The sequence below is a fragment of the Rhinolophus hipposideros genome (assembly GCF_964194185.1).
Source record: "Rhinolophus hipposideros genome assembly, chromosome: 7".
Taxonomy (NCBI): domain Eukaryota; kingdom Metazoa; phylum Chordata; class Mammalia; order Chiroptera; family Rhinolophidae; genus Rhinolophus; species Rhinolophus hipposideros.
In genome coordinates, this window is record NC_138053.1 from 58,775,009 (window position 1) to 58,792,330 (window position 17,322).

At 35.2% G+C, this 17,322-nt stretch overlaps 1 protein-coding gene across 1 annotated transcript in view; it reads left to right on the forward strand.

The window, feature by feature from the left end:
- Positions 1-17,322, forward strand: part of TRIM23 (tripartite motif containing 23) — a 31,820-nt gene that overhangs the window by 887 nt on the left and 13,611 nt on the right. Inside the window, exons 2-6 of the mRNA XM_081053976.1 lie at positions 5,875-6,037; positions 10,012-10,133; positions 12,008-12,286; positions 12,855-13,037; positions 15,256-15,471. Coding sequence (XP_080910102.1) covers positions 5,875-6,037; positions 10,012-10,133; positions 12,008-12,286; positions 12,855-13,037; positions 15,256-15,471 — 963 coding nt within the window. The remainder of the gene's footprint in view (positions 1-5,874; positions 6,038-10,011; positions 10,134-12,007; positions 12,287-12,854; positions 13,038-15,255; positions 15,472-17,322) is intronic.

Consider the following 17,322-nt stretch of genomic DNA (forward strand, 5'->3'; position numbering starts at 1 on the left):
GTTTTAACCTTCCACTATATATATGGAAAAATCTGGAAGAGGGGACTGATCAGAACGGTTTGTGGAATAACCTTCAGGATTACTTGTAATCTGAGAGGTTGATAATTCTCGTTCCTGGCTACATATTAGAACCACTGAGAACTTAAACACAAAACAAAAACAAAAAAACCAAAAAACTGACGCACTCCTCCCCCAGTTCTGATTAAGTTGACATCTATATGTTTTTACACTTCCAGAAATGATTTCAATGTGGAACCAGGTTTGAGAACCAACCACTAGGCCAGATAACATCTGAAGTTCTTTTAAGATCTTGAATGATAGCCACCTGTCATTTTTCACCTAATGTTGATTTTATATGGTAACAAATGTTACATTTCTGCTCACAACTATATTATCAATATTGGGGGTGTGGATTCTTCTGACCTTTATATGTTAATGAATTATAATGAGATGTGGAGGAAGCGTTTTATTATTAGGCATGTTGTTTGGTTGAGATTTTATTTATTGAATTGTGTTTATTTCTAAGTAGAGAATACCTGAAGATTATTTTGTGAGTTAACTTGAATAAGTTGTCATTAGAATAGATATTTCTGTATCTACTTTTGTCACCCTGTTTGCCTTAAAAATATCAAAAATATACCAAAATTTGATGTAACTCCAATTTGTTATAGCACATAGTTTGATATATTAGAGACTCACTTTGTTCATTTTCATCTTTACATGTGAAATGTGCATGAGCAGTGCAATAGGACAGCCCTTTTTGGAAAGAGCCTCATGCTGTAATTTGTAAGAAGTATGGTGGCATAAATTAAAAAAAAATGTCGTTGTCATTTTCATAGATGAAAGCAAGAAGTATTAGTTGGAAGGTAAAGGCTGAAGTATACTAATGCTAGTATTATGTGAACCGGCATCTTGCGTAATGAACAAGTTGATAATGACATGGCTTTTATCTTTAGGGAAAAAAAGATAAAAATCTGATATTATGAAGTTATTTATATTCAGAAAAGAATCAGGAACATTTCTTTTGAATAGTGAGTCTTTGTAAGTTTCTTTTGAATAGTGAGCCTTTGTAGTCCTTTTAAAATATGGTCTGGTTTATTAAATTTGATTTACATGTAATAAGTACATGTAATGAAGTCCTTGTTGGCATATTGGTGAAATTTTTTAAATTAAGAACTTTTTTTCCTATCTAGAACTTAATTTCTTATATTGTTAGCTAAAATTCCTAATAGTTTAGTAACTTTCTTTTTGGATCCGTGTTTGGCTTACTAATCAGACTGTGGAATTTTACCAGTGCTTTTTGGAAAATCCTGTTGTAGCAACATGAGTAAGTTCTTTTACCTTGTGTAAATGTTAAAATCAGCGATACAAGATATGAATGAACTAAGTAAATTTTTGTTTTTTTCGAGCTTATTGTCACAAACAGGTAATATTTATTATGGTGTCACATTAATGATAACATTTATTAAAACGTGGCATTTATTTTATATCTAATTCTGTGGTGAATATATTTTCTGTGTTTAGTAAAATTTGATATTTAGGTGAAACTTTTTCCCTACCTTTTAAAAAAATATAGGACAACTTGGAGTGTGTGTGTGTATATGTGTGTGTGTATCATATATATAATTTGTGTGTAGCTGTTCCGCAGCTATTTCCCTTCCTCATAGGGAACCACTATTCCAATATAATCAGTTTCCTGTGTATCCTGCCAAAAAGATTGTATGTCTATATAACAATATATACATAAATATATGTTCCCTTTTTCTCCCCACCTTTACACAAAAGTTAATATGTTCTAGCTCCCTTTTCACTTGGCTTTCATTTGAAATCGTTCTGTGTGTGTATATAAAAAACTTCCTAACTCTTCTTCACTAGACTACATAATTTTGCAGTATATGAATGTGCCATAATCATTTTCCAGTCTCGTGTTGATGTATATTTACTTTGTTTCCAATCTTTTACAAATGGTGTTGTAAGGAGTAACATACACATCTTCTCACACACGTGTGACATATTTGTAGGATAAGTTCCTGAAAATAGAATTGTTGAGTTTTTCAAACTTTTGATAGGTATTTCCAAATTGCCTTCCAGAGAGGCTATATTAATTAAACATTTCACAGCAGCCAGCAATGTATGAGAGTATCTGTTCACGCATTCTTTCACCAACACAAAGTGTTAACCTTTTTGATCTAATCTGGAAAAAAGTATACTATTGTAGTATAGCTTTAATTGCATTTCAATGTGTTTTGAGTGAGATCGAAATCTTTCAATATATTTAAAGAGCTATTTTCATTTCCTTTTTTTGAATCATACTGGGATGTAAGCCAATTATGAATTATCTGTTTATTTACAGTGAAAGATGTTTGTGTTTCAAAGACTTAAGTCCAAAATAATTGCAGTTAAGATTAAAATTTTAATGGATTAAGTCTGATTTCCACTCTGGGTTTTCTTCTTTCTTCCTTTGTTTCTTTTCCTTTTTTTCCCTTTTCTTTCTTTCTTTCTTTCTTTTTTTTATCTTGTGTATTTATTGTGGACAGTGGTTGGCTGGGCTCTTTTTAAATTTTATTATTTTATTTTATTTTATTTATTTTATTTTATTTTATTTTATTTTATATTTTATTTTATTTTATTTTATTTTTTTATTTTATTATTTTTTATTTTTTTGAGGAGGGCTAGCTCACAGTGGCCCATGTGGGGATTGAACCGGCAATCTTGGTGTTATCAGCACCACGCTCTAACCAACTGAGCTAACCGCCACTCCTGTTTTTTAAATTTTTATTTTGTTGCATTTCATTTATATAAGCACATAGCGTTGGTATTTGGAATACCCTGTTTCTGAGACTTTTTGGGCCTAACAGGGAAAGACAGGCTGGAAAGCCAGTAAAGGTATTCAAGTATTTTGAATGTTAAAACACACTCATCATACATGGGGAGGGGGGCGCAGAGGAGGAGTAAGGGATACTGGTAGTCATTTCATTTGGACTGAGCTGTGGGTACACCGGAGAGATATGGTGTTTAGGAATTTATTGGTTTATTAATGTAAAAAAGGATCCACTAGAAAAATGTCTATTTTGCTATTTCTTCAACATTAGCATAAAGAAAAACACAAGAACAGTTTGTCATATTCTGGGAACTGCAAGCTATTTGATAGAGTTTGAGAATAGAGCCTGAAAGCGTGTAGCAGTGAAGTGATAGGACAGAGCCCAGATTGTAGCAGGTCATACATACCGCGTTTCCCTGAAAATAAGACCTAGCTGGACAATCAACTCTAATGTGTCTTTTGGAGTAAAAATTAATATAAGACCCAAGTGTATTATGTTATATTATATTATGTTATAAGACTCGGTCTTATAGTAAAATAAGACTGGGTTTTACAGCATGGTACTGGCATAAAAATAGACACATAGATCAATGGAACAGAATAGAGAGTCCAGAAGTAAATCCATGCCTATATGCCCATCTAATCTACGACAATGGAAGCAAGAATGTACGAAGGGGTAAAGACAGTCTGTTCAATAAGTGGTGTTGGGAAACCTGGACAGACACATGCAAGAAAATGAAGCTGGACCACCTCCTTATACCATATACAAAAATAAATTCAAAATGGCTTAAAGACTTCAATGTAAGATCTGAAACCATAAAATATCTAGAAGAAAATATAGGAAGAAACTTCATGGACATTACCTGGAGTAAGATTTTCACTGATATATCCCCTCGCTCGAGGAAAGTAAGAGAAAAAATAAACATGTGGGATTGCATCAAACTAAAAAGTTTTTTCACAGCAAAGGAAACCATCAGTAAAACAAAAAGGGATCCTACTGAATGGGAAAAGATATTTGCCAATGATATATCTGACAAGGGGTTAATATCACAAATTTATAAAAAACCCAACTCAACTCCAAGAAAACAAACAACCCAATTAAAAAATGGGCAGAGGACTTGAGGAGACATTTTTCTAAAAAGGACATACAGAAGGCAAGAAGACATATGAAGAAATGCTCAACCTCACTAACCATCAGAGAAATGCAAATAAAAACCACAATGAGATACCACCTCACTCCAGTCAAAATGGCTATCATCAATAAATCAACAAACAACAAATGCTGGCGCGGATGTGGAGAAAAGGGAACGCTAGTGCACTGTTGGTGGGATTGCAGATTAGTGCAGCCACTATGGAAAACAGTATGGAGGTATCTCAAGAATCTGAAAATGGAACTACCCTATGATCCAGTAATTCCACTCCTAGGCATCTACTCGGAGAAATCCAAAACTCAATTCAAAAATCTGTATGCATTCCTATGTTTATTGCAGCACTTTACACAATAGCCAAGATATGGAAACAACTGAAATGTCCATCGGTAGATGACTGGATTAAGAAGCTGTGGTACATTTATACAATGGAGTATTACGCAGCCATAAAGAAGAAAGAAATCTTATCATTTGCAACAACATGGATGGATCTAGAGAACATTATGTTAAGTGAAAAAGTCAGAAAGAGAAAGACAAGTACCATATGATCTCACTTATACGCGGAATCTAAAGAAAAGAATATGTGAATGAACTAATCAGAAAGTTTTGGGGACACAAAGAAAAAACCGAGAGTTGTTAGATGGGCGGGGGGGAAAGGTGAAGGGATTAGGAAGCAGCTGGTAAACACAAGATGGCCTCAGGGTTTTTTGAAAATTAATTTGGGGAACATATTCAATAATGTTGTAAAGATTTTGTTGGGTGTCCGATGGACATGCGTCCTATTTGGGAGACCACCCCAGGGATACTGTGGATGCCTGATCATGGCATTGTACACCAGAAGCTAAACATTAATGAATGCCAACTATAATTTCATATATATAATGTGATGGCTCAGTGTGAGGTCGGAGGGATAGTGGATGGGGAGAGGGGAGTTCACAGTGTGAGGGATATAAATGATGAACGTCTAAGTATTACCTTGTCTTGTACACCTGAAACTAATAAAAAAAAAAAAAAGACTGGGTTTTATATTAATTTTGGCTCCAAAAGACGCATTAGAGCTGATTGTCCGACTAGGTCTTACTTTAGGAGAGACACGGTAGGTGGCAGGCATAGAAGTTTGTGATGCAATTAAACAGTTCACTGTGGCTATTTAAAAAAAAAATAATTGAAATTATGAAACACTTCAGATATACTAAGAAATAAAAGTACCAAAAATCCTTCATTGATATAAATACTGTTTGTTGGCCAATTATAAAACAAAAACTCATGGGCCTGGGAATCTGAATACGCTGATTCTTGTCAGCTTTCTTTTGACTGACTTCATGGCCTTGGGAAAATCATATACTTGTAATTGGAACTAGATAGACAAAATATTCTCTAACCCAGTGGCATATTTATTAATTGAGAACAATAAATTGAAATTTAAGTCTAAGATGATTGCTCTCTTGCCTTTACATTATAAGTGATGTAAATGGATAGTATAAGATACTTCAAAATTACTTACAGTCTTCTTAACAAGTCCTTTATCATTTACAAGGGTGAATTTCCATCCTAGCACATATTTCAAATTATTGTGTCCAAATTAATGCTGATTTTTTGGAGCTTAGGTAATAACAGAGATATTGTTTAAGAACCCATCTTTGTTAGAATTATATATTGTTACAGATTCAGATATAATGAATCAAGCCATAATTTTTGAAAGATAAAGATGATGTTAATTTACATTATCTTAGTCCCCAGCACTTAACATTTTAAGATTTCACTCTGATTTAATTTTGGTATGGTCTGTCAGATGAAATGATAAATGGTGATTTAAAGTTTTACAACTTAGACAGTTTTTTATGGATGAATAAAGTAATTTAACAAGATTGACTCAAAGAGCACATGTTCCCTTTCAAATGTTAGGTGCTGGAGTGTGGAGTTTGTGAAGATGTCTTTTCTTTGCAAGGAGACAAAGTCCCTCGCCTTCTTCTTTGTGGCCACACAGTGTGTCATGACTGCCTCACTCGCCTGCCTCTTCATGGAAGAGCAATCCGTTGCCCTTTTGATCGACAAGTAACAGACTTAGGTAGGAAAATATATATATGTATGTATTTAAGATTTAGAATTTTTTTTGTAATACAAATGTCATAGAAAACAATTTCTTTTTTCTTGATTTTTAAAATTACATAATTCCAAGGAGGTCTCAGTTTCTATTAAGCCGGTAGTCTTGTAAGTATAAACTAGCTCACTCTTAGGTAGTAGTTTTATTTCATCTTCTGAGGTGTTTATGTTCAGTGCTTCCTTATATATGAAGAGTTTTAAGACATCTGAGAAAAACATGCCAACTTTATTCAAAGAAATAAGAAAATTCATTTGCCTGAAGCCATTAATCCATCAAAACAATGTTCCTTTAATAAATGAATAGGCCAATGATGAAGTATATATAAGGAATTTGAGTGTCGGCATGTTTTTATTTACTAGTGTCAGAAACAGAAGTGTTTGTAGCTTGTGAGAATGACTTGTTTTCTTTTAAAATAAGTTTAATGTTTTTTGTGGATTTTTTTCAGTTCCTTGCAAACTTCTGAAATTTTCACTTTATATATTTCAAAATGAGTTATTACTGTGGGATACCAGATTTGGAAATAATAACATTTATTAACATTTGAACAGTTATTTTACAAACATGAATTCTATAAGTGTACTCTTTTTGATAACAGAATATTCTCCGAAATAAGTAGTTTAAGGGTATCATTTTTTTTCAGGTCAGTAGCACTGTTTGTTTTAAGGCTATTTGAATGTATTCATACTATATATCAGGTGGGACACATTCAAAATAATTTATCCACCAAAAAAAGAAAGCAAGAATAACCAGATTTTTTTAGACTAGAAAGCTTTAAAATGCTAAAAAATATGATTGTAAAATGTTTTCTTCTAGGGGAAGATTAGGTTTCTTAAGGTTTTGATAGTCTTTGATTGAAATAAATCCGTACTATGTCATTTGCCAGGAAACTAATATAGGACAGTATTAGCATTATTACAGATGACATTAACTTACTTAACCAAGAAATTACTTAGTCAAGAAATAATAGGGATGTGAGGGGGAGATGTCTGTATTTTGACATTCTTTTATTTGGCCTTTTATTCTGTAAGATATCATACCATCTTTATAGAAAACTATAGAAATATACATTTTAGAAATGGTAATGTTTTGCAAACAGAGGCTGGACCCTTCTACTTTTTGGAAGGGCACTGTCCCTCCTCTATATAAGTATCATAGTATGGGTTATTAACATCCTCAATGTTTGAACTAGAAATTTATGACAGGCAATGGTTAGTCATATCCTAGGTTAAAATTAAACATGACTGCTATTATATCAACATTAGGAAAAGCAAATCAATAACTCTGCCTTGGATATACATAGTAATTACTATACCTCGTAGATTAGGTTTTTACTGTGATTTTGGTCTATGGAATATGTGTTAATGACCTTGATATAGTTTGATGTCATTATTTTTTTTGATGTCCTTATTTTTTTAAAATCTATTTTTAATTGTACTATAGAAATAATGTATGTATACGTTGCAGAAAATTTGAAAATCTAGAAAGATATAAAGAAGAAAAAAATCATTTGTAATTCCTCCTCCTGGAGAAGAAATCTACTGTTAATGTGAGAGAATCAGAATGAGAATTCTTTTCTAGTCCAAGAAGAATATTAGTAGTTATTTGTGGTAGTTATCAGTACGATTCAGCAATGTCTCTGGTTCTTCTTTTAGTGTACACATGGTAAAATTATACTTCCCTGTCCTCTTATAGTTAGGTATGACTGTGCAATTTCCTTTTCACCAGTGACATATGAGTAGAATTGAGGTGTTAACTTACAGACAGAAGCTGTTAAGAAGGGGTGTGTTTTAGGGAAGAGTAGTTTTCTTAAGGTTTCAGTAGTCTTTGATTTAAATAAATACATAGCATGGTTTGCAGTAACTGCTTTTCCTGCAGCAGTGTGGTGGTCCAGGGTTTTGGAGGCTCAGTGGCCTGTGCCCCTGATTAGGGACAGTAGGGAACACAACCTTTCTTATCTTCCCCAATCCCTGAGATGTTGCATGAGCAAGAAGCACATCTTTGTTGTTTTAAGCCATTGAGACTTTAAAGTTATTTTGACAGTTACAGAAGTATTAGTGATATAGTAGGCAGTAGATAGCTACTTCTAGGAGTTTATGTGTACGTATTCATTATATAATGACAATATTTGGAAAATTGTCACGATAATATTTTTAAACAAAGGACTTGCTTAGTATACTTCTTAGCCATTATATAAGTAGAGTAGATACAACTCAGCTTGTTGCAGAATACATGTGAAAATTGAAAACAATGAGAACGCCTTATTGGGTGGCAAAGTTGAAGGAGAATTGCTGGGTGGGCTGCATAAAAATACTTAGGAAAGCAGGTCACAGAAGTCAGATAGAAGGGTAAAGTTATTTACCCTAATTTGAACATTTTTTGGAGAACCACAAGAAGTGGTTTCTTTTCTTTCTTTCCTTTTTTTTAAAAAAAGAAAAATAAGGAAAGGGGGCTAAGAGGAAGAGGAACCCTGCAGCCAGTGACCTCATCATCCTTTTATTTATTTATTTATTCGTTCATTCATTCAGTGACTGTGTATTAGGTGACAGCTATGTGTCAGATGGTATTTGTGCACAGAAGTGCACCATAACGGACATATTCCTTGTAACTGCTGAAGGATCTTGCTTTTATTTATAGGCTTAGTATGAGAGAGAGAGAGAGAGAGAGAGAGAGAGAGAGAGAGAGAGAGAGAGAGAGAGAGAGAAAATGAGAGAGAATGAGAATATGCATGCATACATGCATGCATGTTCATCTGGCCTTTTCTGGTTAGTTCTGGGGAAAGAAGCATTGTTCCGTATTCAAATGTGCCTAAAGTCTTACCTGCCTAAAAGGTGTTGTCTTGCTTTGGTGTGAGGATCTGTATATTTGTGTGAGAAGCAGTTCATATAGTTATAGACCGCTATAGTGTTCTAGGTTAGAGGGGGGGGAATGTTATCTTTAGTTGTTTTAGTTCCAGTTTAGATAGAGATGGAATTATTTTAGGTTAAGCGTATCTTTCATACAGTGGTTTTCAAACATGAGTCATAGCTTGTTTGTGGTCATGAAATCAATTTAATTGGTTGTGACAGATTTTTTAAAAAATGAAATAGAACTAAAAACATCAGTGTGTTGCACACCGTAAGGGTAAATATTAGTGTGTGAAATGTTTGTTTCACTTACATATACGACACGTGATCCTACAAATACAATGTAAATTGTATTTCTTACTGTAGGTTGCTATAAAAATATTTCAAAGCACTTGTTTTAGAATACATAGTAAAAGTCAGTGATGAAATAAGATTTATAAAGTTAAATGATAGAAAAATAATAGAACTTTAAAGTATGTTTTTACTGAGAAGCTGAAGAGTTCTGTTTTTTATGTTTTTTCAAAAGATTTTATTGGGGAAGGGGAACAGGACTTTATTCTTTATTAGGGAACAGTGTGTACTTCCAGGCCTTTTTTCCAAGTCAAGTTGTTGTTCTTTCAGTCTTAGTTGTGGAGGGAGCAGCTCAGCTCCAGGTCCAGTTGCCGTTTTTCAGTTGCAGGGGGCACAGCCCACCATCCTTTGCGGGAATTGACTGGCAACCTTGTGGTTGAAAGGATGCGCTCCAACCAACTGAGTCATCCGGGAGGCAGCTCAGCTCAAGGTGCCGTGTTCAATCTTAGTTGCAGGGGACGGAGCCCACCATCCCTTGCGGGACTCAAGGAGTTGAACCAGCAACCTTGTGGTTGAGAGCCCACTGGCCCATGTGGGAATTGAACTGGCAACCTTCAGAGTTAGGAGCATGGAGCTCTAACCACCTGAGCCTGTTTTAGCATAAAAGAAAATGGGGAAATTTTGAATTTGTAAAATTTAGATGTTATTAATGACTAAATTGTATGACTTAGAAATTACTATTGAGGTTTGAGGTAGAATGATTAATACTCCATTCTGTTAGATTTAATTATTTTTATATTCTAGGAGATTCAGGTGTCTGGGGATTGAAAAAAAATTTTGCTTTATTGGAGCTTTTGGAACGACTGCAGAATGGACATATTGGTCAGTATGGTGTTGCAGAAGAAGCCATTGGGATATCTGGAGAGGTATTGATTGATGAAATATTTATTGGTGAAGTATTTATTATTGGTGAAATATTTATTATAAGCATAAATTTCTACATTTAATTGAAAATACTTGCCGTTAAAAGCACAATATTACCTCACTTACTCCAGCAGGTAGGACCCCAGAACCACAACTTTTCATTACATTACAGTTCTTAAGGCAACAATGCTTCCAATAGAACAGAAGTAAAACTGAAACTTGAACTCGCTGAAAATACTATGTCCAAACTATGTTTTGTGTATAAACTTGTCTCTTTATTATAGTTAGTTCTATCTAAGGGTAAAGTGAAAGAGTAAAAAGATTATGGAAGAGTAAGAATACTCTTACTCTTACTTTAAGAGCTATATTAAAGCAAAGGATGCAAAAGTGAAAGCAATCAACAATAAAGCACAAAGAAAGAGGAACTGCACGAAGGAGGCAATTTAGTGTAGAGGTAAAATGCCTTAAAGATACCAGTGCCTCTTGAAGGAGTTTCTACTGGTAAATATCTTCATGAGAAGGATAAATTATTTGTAGGTGTATTCTCTTCATCCAGATGGGTAAATAACCAATAAATATTAGAAAGAAGTATGCTAACACAGGTTAAAATATATTTTTCACGCTTAAAGAGTTGTCTGCATAGCTTATAGACTGTTCTGGATATAAGAATAGATGTAGTAAATAATAGTTAATGATTTTGGTGATCAACTTTAAAACCATATACTTAATATCACGGAAAAAATACCAGATTGATTTCCATTTCTCTTTTATTAGGTCATGATTTCTTTATGTATAGTGAGTTAGTGAAATGAATTTCAAACTGAAGCATTGTTTTTTGAGATTTTTTCAGTTCTTTCACATGCTATATCTTTTACCTGTATTTCAAAAGACATTAGAATATTGTCTAATGTTGATCTTGTAAATTGTTTGTCAGGTCTAGAAAATAGAAGTCATGAATTTTTTATTTTACATATGCACATCTCTCATTGCAAACAAAATGGTTAGCTTTGAGTTCCTTTTTATTTCATGTGATAGTGAATGACATCATTGATGTATTTTCTAATTTTTATTTCTGGAAAAATTTATGCCAAATCTCTCCCTTTCCAATTATGGCCTTTTAATATTCACCAAAAATTTCCAAAGTATTCTTGATTATCTGACATGTAAAACTTTCCAACTTGAAATGCTGTTTAGTAATTCATGAAACTTATAAATAATATGTAAAAGCTTACGTATAACAGGTTATTTATTTATTTTTAATTGATTAAATCATTGACTTTCGACCAGAACTGTGCAATGGACTCACCTGTGGAGCTTTAGAAAAAAATACACAAGTTCAGTCTTTACCCTACTGAAATAAGTATTTGCCAGGTTGAAGTCTTGGAATCCATATTTTTAAAGCTTCCCAGCGAATTCTGATGCACACGCCTGGTTATCTAAATAGCACTGGTGCTTCTCTTCTTCCTATACGTCATCATGACAAATAATATTTAAAGCAGTGGGTGTGTATTTAATATTAGCTTTTTTAGTCTTTAAAAAAGACTTCTAACCTCTATTGTTCAATTTCTTTGTGTAAAGTGAGGGGATTTCACGGCAGATATCTTTGTACTGATTGTGAATCTATGAGAATAGTTTTATTTTTGGCTTCAAATTCACAGTATATATTGATAATCAATTTTGGGAATAGTTTCTCACCTGTAGAAATGAATACTTTCTCAGGTGAGTAGCAAATGACTTTTGTACTTAATTACTAGTATATTTTCAGAAATAAAGACTGGTTAGTTAAAAAAAGAGATTATGGGCTTTAGTATTTCAAAATTTGTTATGTTACAGTGATTGGGGTTCAGCATTAAGACATTCATTTTTTGTTCATCAGAGCATCATTCGTTGCGATGAAGATGAAGCTCACGTTGCCTCTGTATATTGCACTGTATGTGCAACTCACCTGTGCTCAGAGTGTTCCCAAGGTACTCATTCTACAAAGACATTAGCCAAGCATAGGCGAGTGCCTCTAGCTGATAAACCTCATGAGAAAACCATGTGCTCTCAGCATCAGGTGCATGCCATTGAGTTTGTTTGCTTGGAAGAAGGCTGTCAAACTAGCCCACTTATGTGCTGTGTCTGCAAAGAATATGGAAAACACCAAGGTCACAAGGTATGAATATAATTAAAGTGGATGACTCTACCGACTTTACCAGCCCTCCATTTGTTTCCATTGACTTGGTTCTTTATGTTAAAAGCAGGGATTTAAGAAGGATTAAGTGATGAATGAGTTGAGCTTGATAACTTCAAAAGAAATGAGAGATTTATTTTCTGAATAACAATAATTCAGAGAGGCCTCATGATTCTTTCTTTACTGAAAAATAGCTTTCCAGAGGAAACAAAGTTCTTTGTGTGCGTTTTCATAATGAACTGTATTGTTTTAACAATATTTATGTCTACAATATTTATGTCTACTGCTTATGATAAAATTTGACAGAGAGTCTCTTGGGTTCTCATTTAGAGATAAATGAACTTCCAAATTTTAAATTATTTCTTTGCAGGATAAACAGTTTTTGCATGAAAGCAAATTAGTATTTTGTATGCTGTGCTTTTCTGTAAATGTGTTATAAAAACCACTTGAGGCTGATGCTGTTTTTTATTAATAGGAGTGATTTAAATAACTATTTATATCATTAATCAATACTATGGGTTCTTTTGTATAATTATGTTGCATTTTGTAGCATTCAGTATTGGAACCAGAAGCTAACCAGATCCGAGCATCAATTTTAGATATGGCTCATTGCATACGGACCTTCACTGAGGAAATATCAGATTATTCCAGAAAATTAGTTGGAATCGTTCAGCATATTGAAGGAGGAGAACAAATAGTGGAAGATGGGATTGGCATGGCTCACACAGAGCATGTATGGATTTTTCTTTCTTCTTTACCTTTTTGCTCTTTTTCCTTATTAGCTTTAACCTCCTAGTCTTTATTGAGCAATTGAACTGTGCCAGTACTGCACTAATCACTGCAAATAATTCTTTTAAAAAGTGTCTGTCTTCATGGAATTTATAATCCGTCATGGAAAAGAGACAGTTTCAAGGATGGTAACTTTATTTTGTGGGAGCAGTACAGGATGCCTTGGCAGTGCATAAGAGGGGCAGTAGTTTAGGTGAGTCAGGTAAGACGTAATATCTAAACTGAGATTAGAAGGGATTTAGGCAGGGAGAAGAGTGGGGTGGGGAATGAGTTGTCCCAGACAGGGAAGCATCTGTTAAAATGGATAGTTAACTGGGAGGGTCAGGCCTGATGTCTATTTCTACTTTGCCCAGCTGGGCACTAATTGGGGGAGAAGGAAGAGTTTTGGGAGGGAATAATGGGACCAAGCTGATAGATTTAATTTAGAAGTAGAATTATTATTCCTGTAAAATAATGCAGGGGAGACCCCTCCAGTGAATTAGAGAGTTGGGAAGGCAGTGTGTTTAACTTTTAAGAAATTGGCTATGAAGAGAACAAGGAAGGAACTATGGTGGTAATTGTAGTTGCTTTTTAAAATTGAATTATAGAGAAAGGAATCTTTTTAGATGGGAATATAAAATACAGGGACAGACGAAATGTAATGTTTTTCTTTGGTAACCAAACAAATTTAAAGCTAAGTCACTGAGGAATAATGTTAGAACTGCTCTATCAAAACCAGTAGTCATTAGCCACATGTGGCTATTTACGTTTAAATTATTTAAAAATTAAATACAAAAATTTGAATTTAGTTCTTCAGTTTCACTAGCTACATTTCAAGTACACTTCAAGTACCTGAAGCTAGTGACGACTGTATTGGACAGCACAGCTATAGAACATGGCCATCTTCACAGAAAGTACTGTTGGATATTGTGCTAGAGTGGAAATATTTTATTCCTTCTCTCGGCAAATATTGACCAATACCAACTGCTAGACACTGTTATAGCACTGTTCTTGCTGAGGAGACACCACTGTACAAGTCAGAAAGCTCTGCTTTTGCAGACTTGACATTCTACTGTGAGGAGAGGGACGATAAGTAAGTAAAATCCTTATGGCAGAAGTATGTTAGGTGCTTTGGAGAAAAACAAGGGAAACAGGGAGTGCACATTTATAATGGAGTATTCAAGGACAGATTCCTGAGAAGGGGACATTGAGCAAAGACCTAACGGAGATGCGAAAGAGAACCATGCAAATATTTTGGAGAAGAGCATTCCAGGCAGAGAAAAATGCAAGTGCAAACAGGCCCTGAAGTAGGAATATGCCTCCTGTGCTTAAGAAACTGAGGAGGCAAGTGTAGCTAGAATAGAATGACTGAGGAGGGCCATAGCAAGAGTTGAAGTCAGAAGGGGCCTTATGTAGGCACTTGCTCTGCTTTCCACCAGGGACGCTCTCCCTCAAGATACTTGTGTGCTTCCCTCTCTTACCTCCTTCAGCTCTTTGCTCAGATGTGCCTTTTGCAGGGAGTCTGTCCTTGAACACCCCATATAAAGGACTCTGGCATTTACTCTGAGAGGAATGGGAAACCACTGAAGAGTTTTGAGCAAAAGAAAAATTATCTTTCTGACCTACCATTTTAGTAGGATCAGTCTGGCTGCTGGGTTGAGAATACATTGTAGAGGGGGATGGTACCTAGTGAGACCAATTAGAAGACTGTTAGAATAACCAGGTGAGAAATGGTAGTGGCTTGGATCAGGTCGATAGAAGTGGAAGTGCTGAGTCATGAGTAGATTCTGGATATATTCTGGAGTCCACAGAATTTGCTGAGGGACGAGTTTTGGGATACGAAAGAGTTGTGTTAAAGATGACTCCAATTTTTTTGTCTTGAACAACCTGGAGGATGGAGTTGCCATTTATTGAGATGGAAGAAACTAGGTTTGGGGTTGGGAGAGACTGGAGATTAGGTATTCCATTTTGCTTGAGATGCCATTTAAAAAGTGTAATATCCAAAGACTGTGGTTAAGGGGAAATATCTAGTGTGGAGATACAAATTTTAGAACTTTTAAGGATATAGATGGTATTTAAATATTTATTATTTCACATACACAGTCTTTGTTATGGTTACAGTTGTTTAAAAATTATTTTTTAATTAAATTTGTTGGGGCAATAAAACGTTTTTATTTCCTTAGGTACCAGGTACTGCGGAGAATGCCCGGTCATGTGTCCGAGCTTATTTTTCTGATCTGCATGAAACTCTGTGTCGTCAAGAAGAAATGGCTCTAAGTGTTGTTGATGCTCATGTTCGAGAAAAACTGATTTGGCTCAGACAGCAACAAGAAGATATGACTATTTTATTGTCCCAGGTTTCAACAGCCTGTCTGCATTGTGAAAAGACTTTACAACAGGTAGGTAGTTTAAACATAGGAAGGACATAGTTTAAGAAGGAGGATTTGTCAGGTTAAGTAGATAATTACCAGAGGTACACACTAATGTGTTTTATCACTTTAATAAATATTTGTATATTATTGTATGTAACTGTATACATTGACATTGAGATTAGGATCTCTAACCTTGAATTGCTCCACCAGCCCTGTCAGTGTCTTCTCCTTCATGTGCCCTCCCAACCATAAAACCATTGGTTCTAGAATCGAACTTCTTGTCATTCTTCAGTCATGCCAAGCCCTTTTATTCTTCATTGCCAAGCATGTAGTATTGTTTCTGCTTAGTTGGCTTATATCTCCCTCTTCTGATAGTGGAAAGCCTTCTTCAAAGGCTAGCTCAAATATTTGCTATTCTTTGAAGCTCTCTCTTCCTTATTCTTTTTATTTTTGGGTGGAGGGTGTGAGGGGGAATTGTCTCTTCTAACCTGTACCTATCTCTGTTCTAGTTCAGTGGTTGGTTGTTAACTTTGATCACAGCAAACCTGTTTTTTGATGGTTGTGGTATCATAAGCAATTTATTACCCAGTCTGCAGATAACGTACTTTTTAAATAAAGGTTTTTCTAACAAAAATGTCAGTCTTACTCATTTCTGTTTTGCATTTGCATTCATGAGTGGGCAATGTAAGGCTGCAGTCTATCTTATCTTTACTGATATATTGATAATAATTGTGTTGATTTCAATTCATTGTAGAGCTAAACGGTTTTTTTTTTTGACATTTTAATTTGTTTTTTACTTTATTGGGGAACAGTGTGTACTTCCAGGACTTTTTTTTTCAAAGTCAAGTTGTTGTCCTTCAATCTTAGTTGTGGAGGGTTCCGGTCAGCTTCAAGTTGTTGTCCTTTCAATCTTAGTTGTAGAGGGCGAGGGCGCAGCTCAGCTCCATGTCCAGTTGCTGTTTCTAGTTGCAGGGGCGCAGCCCACCATCCCTTGCGGGAGTCGAACCGGCAACCTTGTGGTTCAGAGGACGCGCTCCAACCAACTGAGCCATCTGGGAGGCAGCTCAGCTCAAGGTGCCGTGTTCAATCTTAGTTGCAGGGGGCTCTGCCCACCATCCCTTGCCAGAGTCGAGGAATCAAACTGGCAACCTTGTGGTTGAGAGCCCACTGGCCCATGTGGGAATCGAACCGGCAGCCTTCGGAGTTAGGAGCACGGAGCTCTAACGACTGAGCCACCGGGCTGGCCCATGTAGAGCTAAACTTTTTACCATTGTAGAGTTTTTTTCTCTTAAATGAAATATCTGATTAGACTTCTATTAATGTGGCCAGGCTGTAACCACACAGTCTTAGCTGTCATGTAGTCCTTATCACATTGAATTATAGTAATTGATGTATGTGGTCCTATTCTTGTCTTCTGTTTTGGAATGTTGGGACTGGAACTCTAGAAACCACACATCTGCTTTGCCAGCTGGCTCCATGTTAGTTTAGCCTCTGCCAATAAGAGACAGTAGAGAGAGACTGGAATGTGGAAATGGTTTCCCATTTGCTTGGGGATACCACCATTCTGAGATATCTGAGTTTGGGCTCTGTGGGTCCCCACCTGTAACTTTCTAAGTTTTAATCTAGCATCTCCCTGTTATTCCCCCCAGCCCTGGGTGTGGTAGCTATAATTATGCCTAGTTAACAGTTGTTCACATTAAGTTTTTTTCTGTTCACGTAATTGCTATGGGTTTTGTCTCCTGATTTGAACCTGAATGATACAGTATGCATATTTGTCCTAGATGTTGATGAGATGAACTTGTTTATCTTTGTAGCTCTAAATTCTTTGTATCTGGATAGAAAGAACTTAAATACTTGTTCAGATGGGTAAGTAAGCCA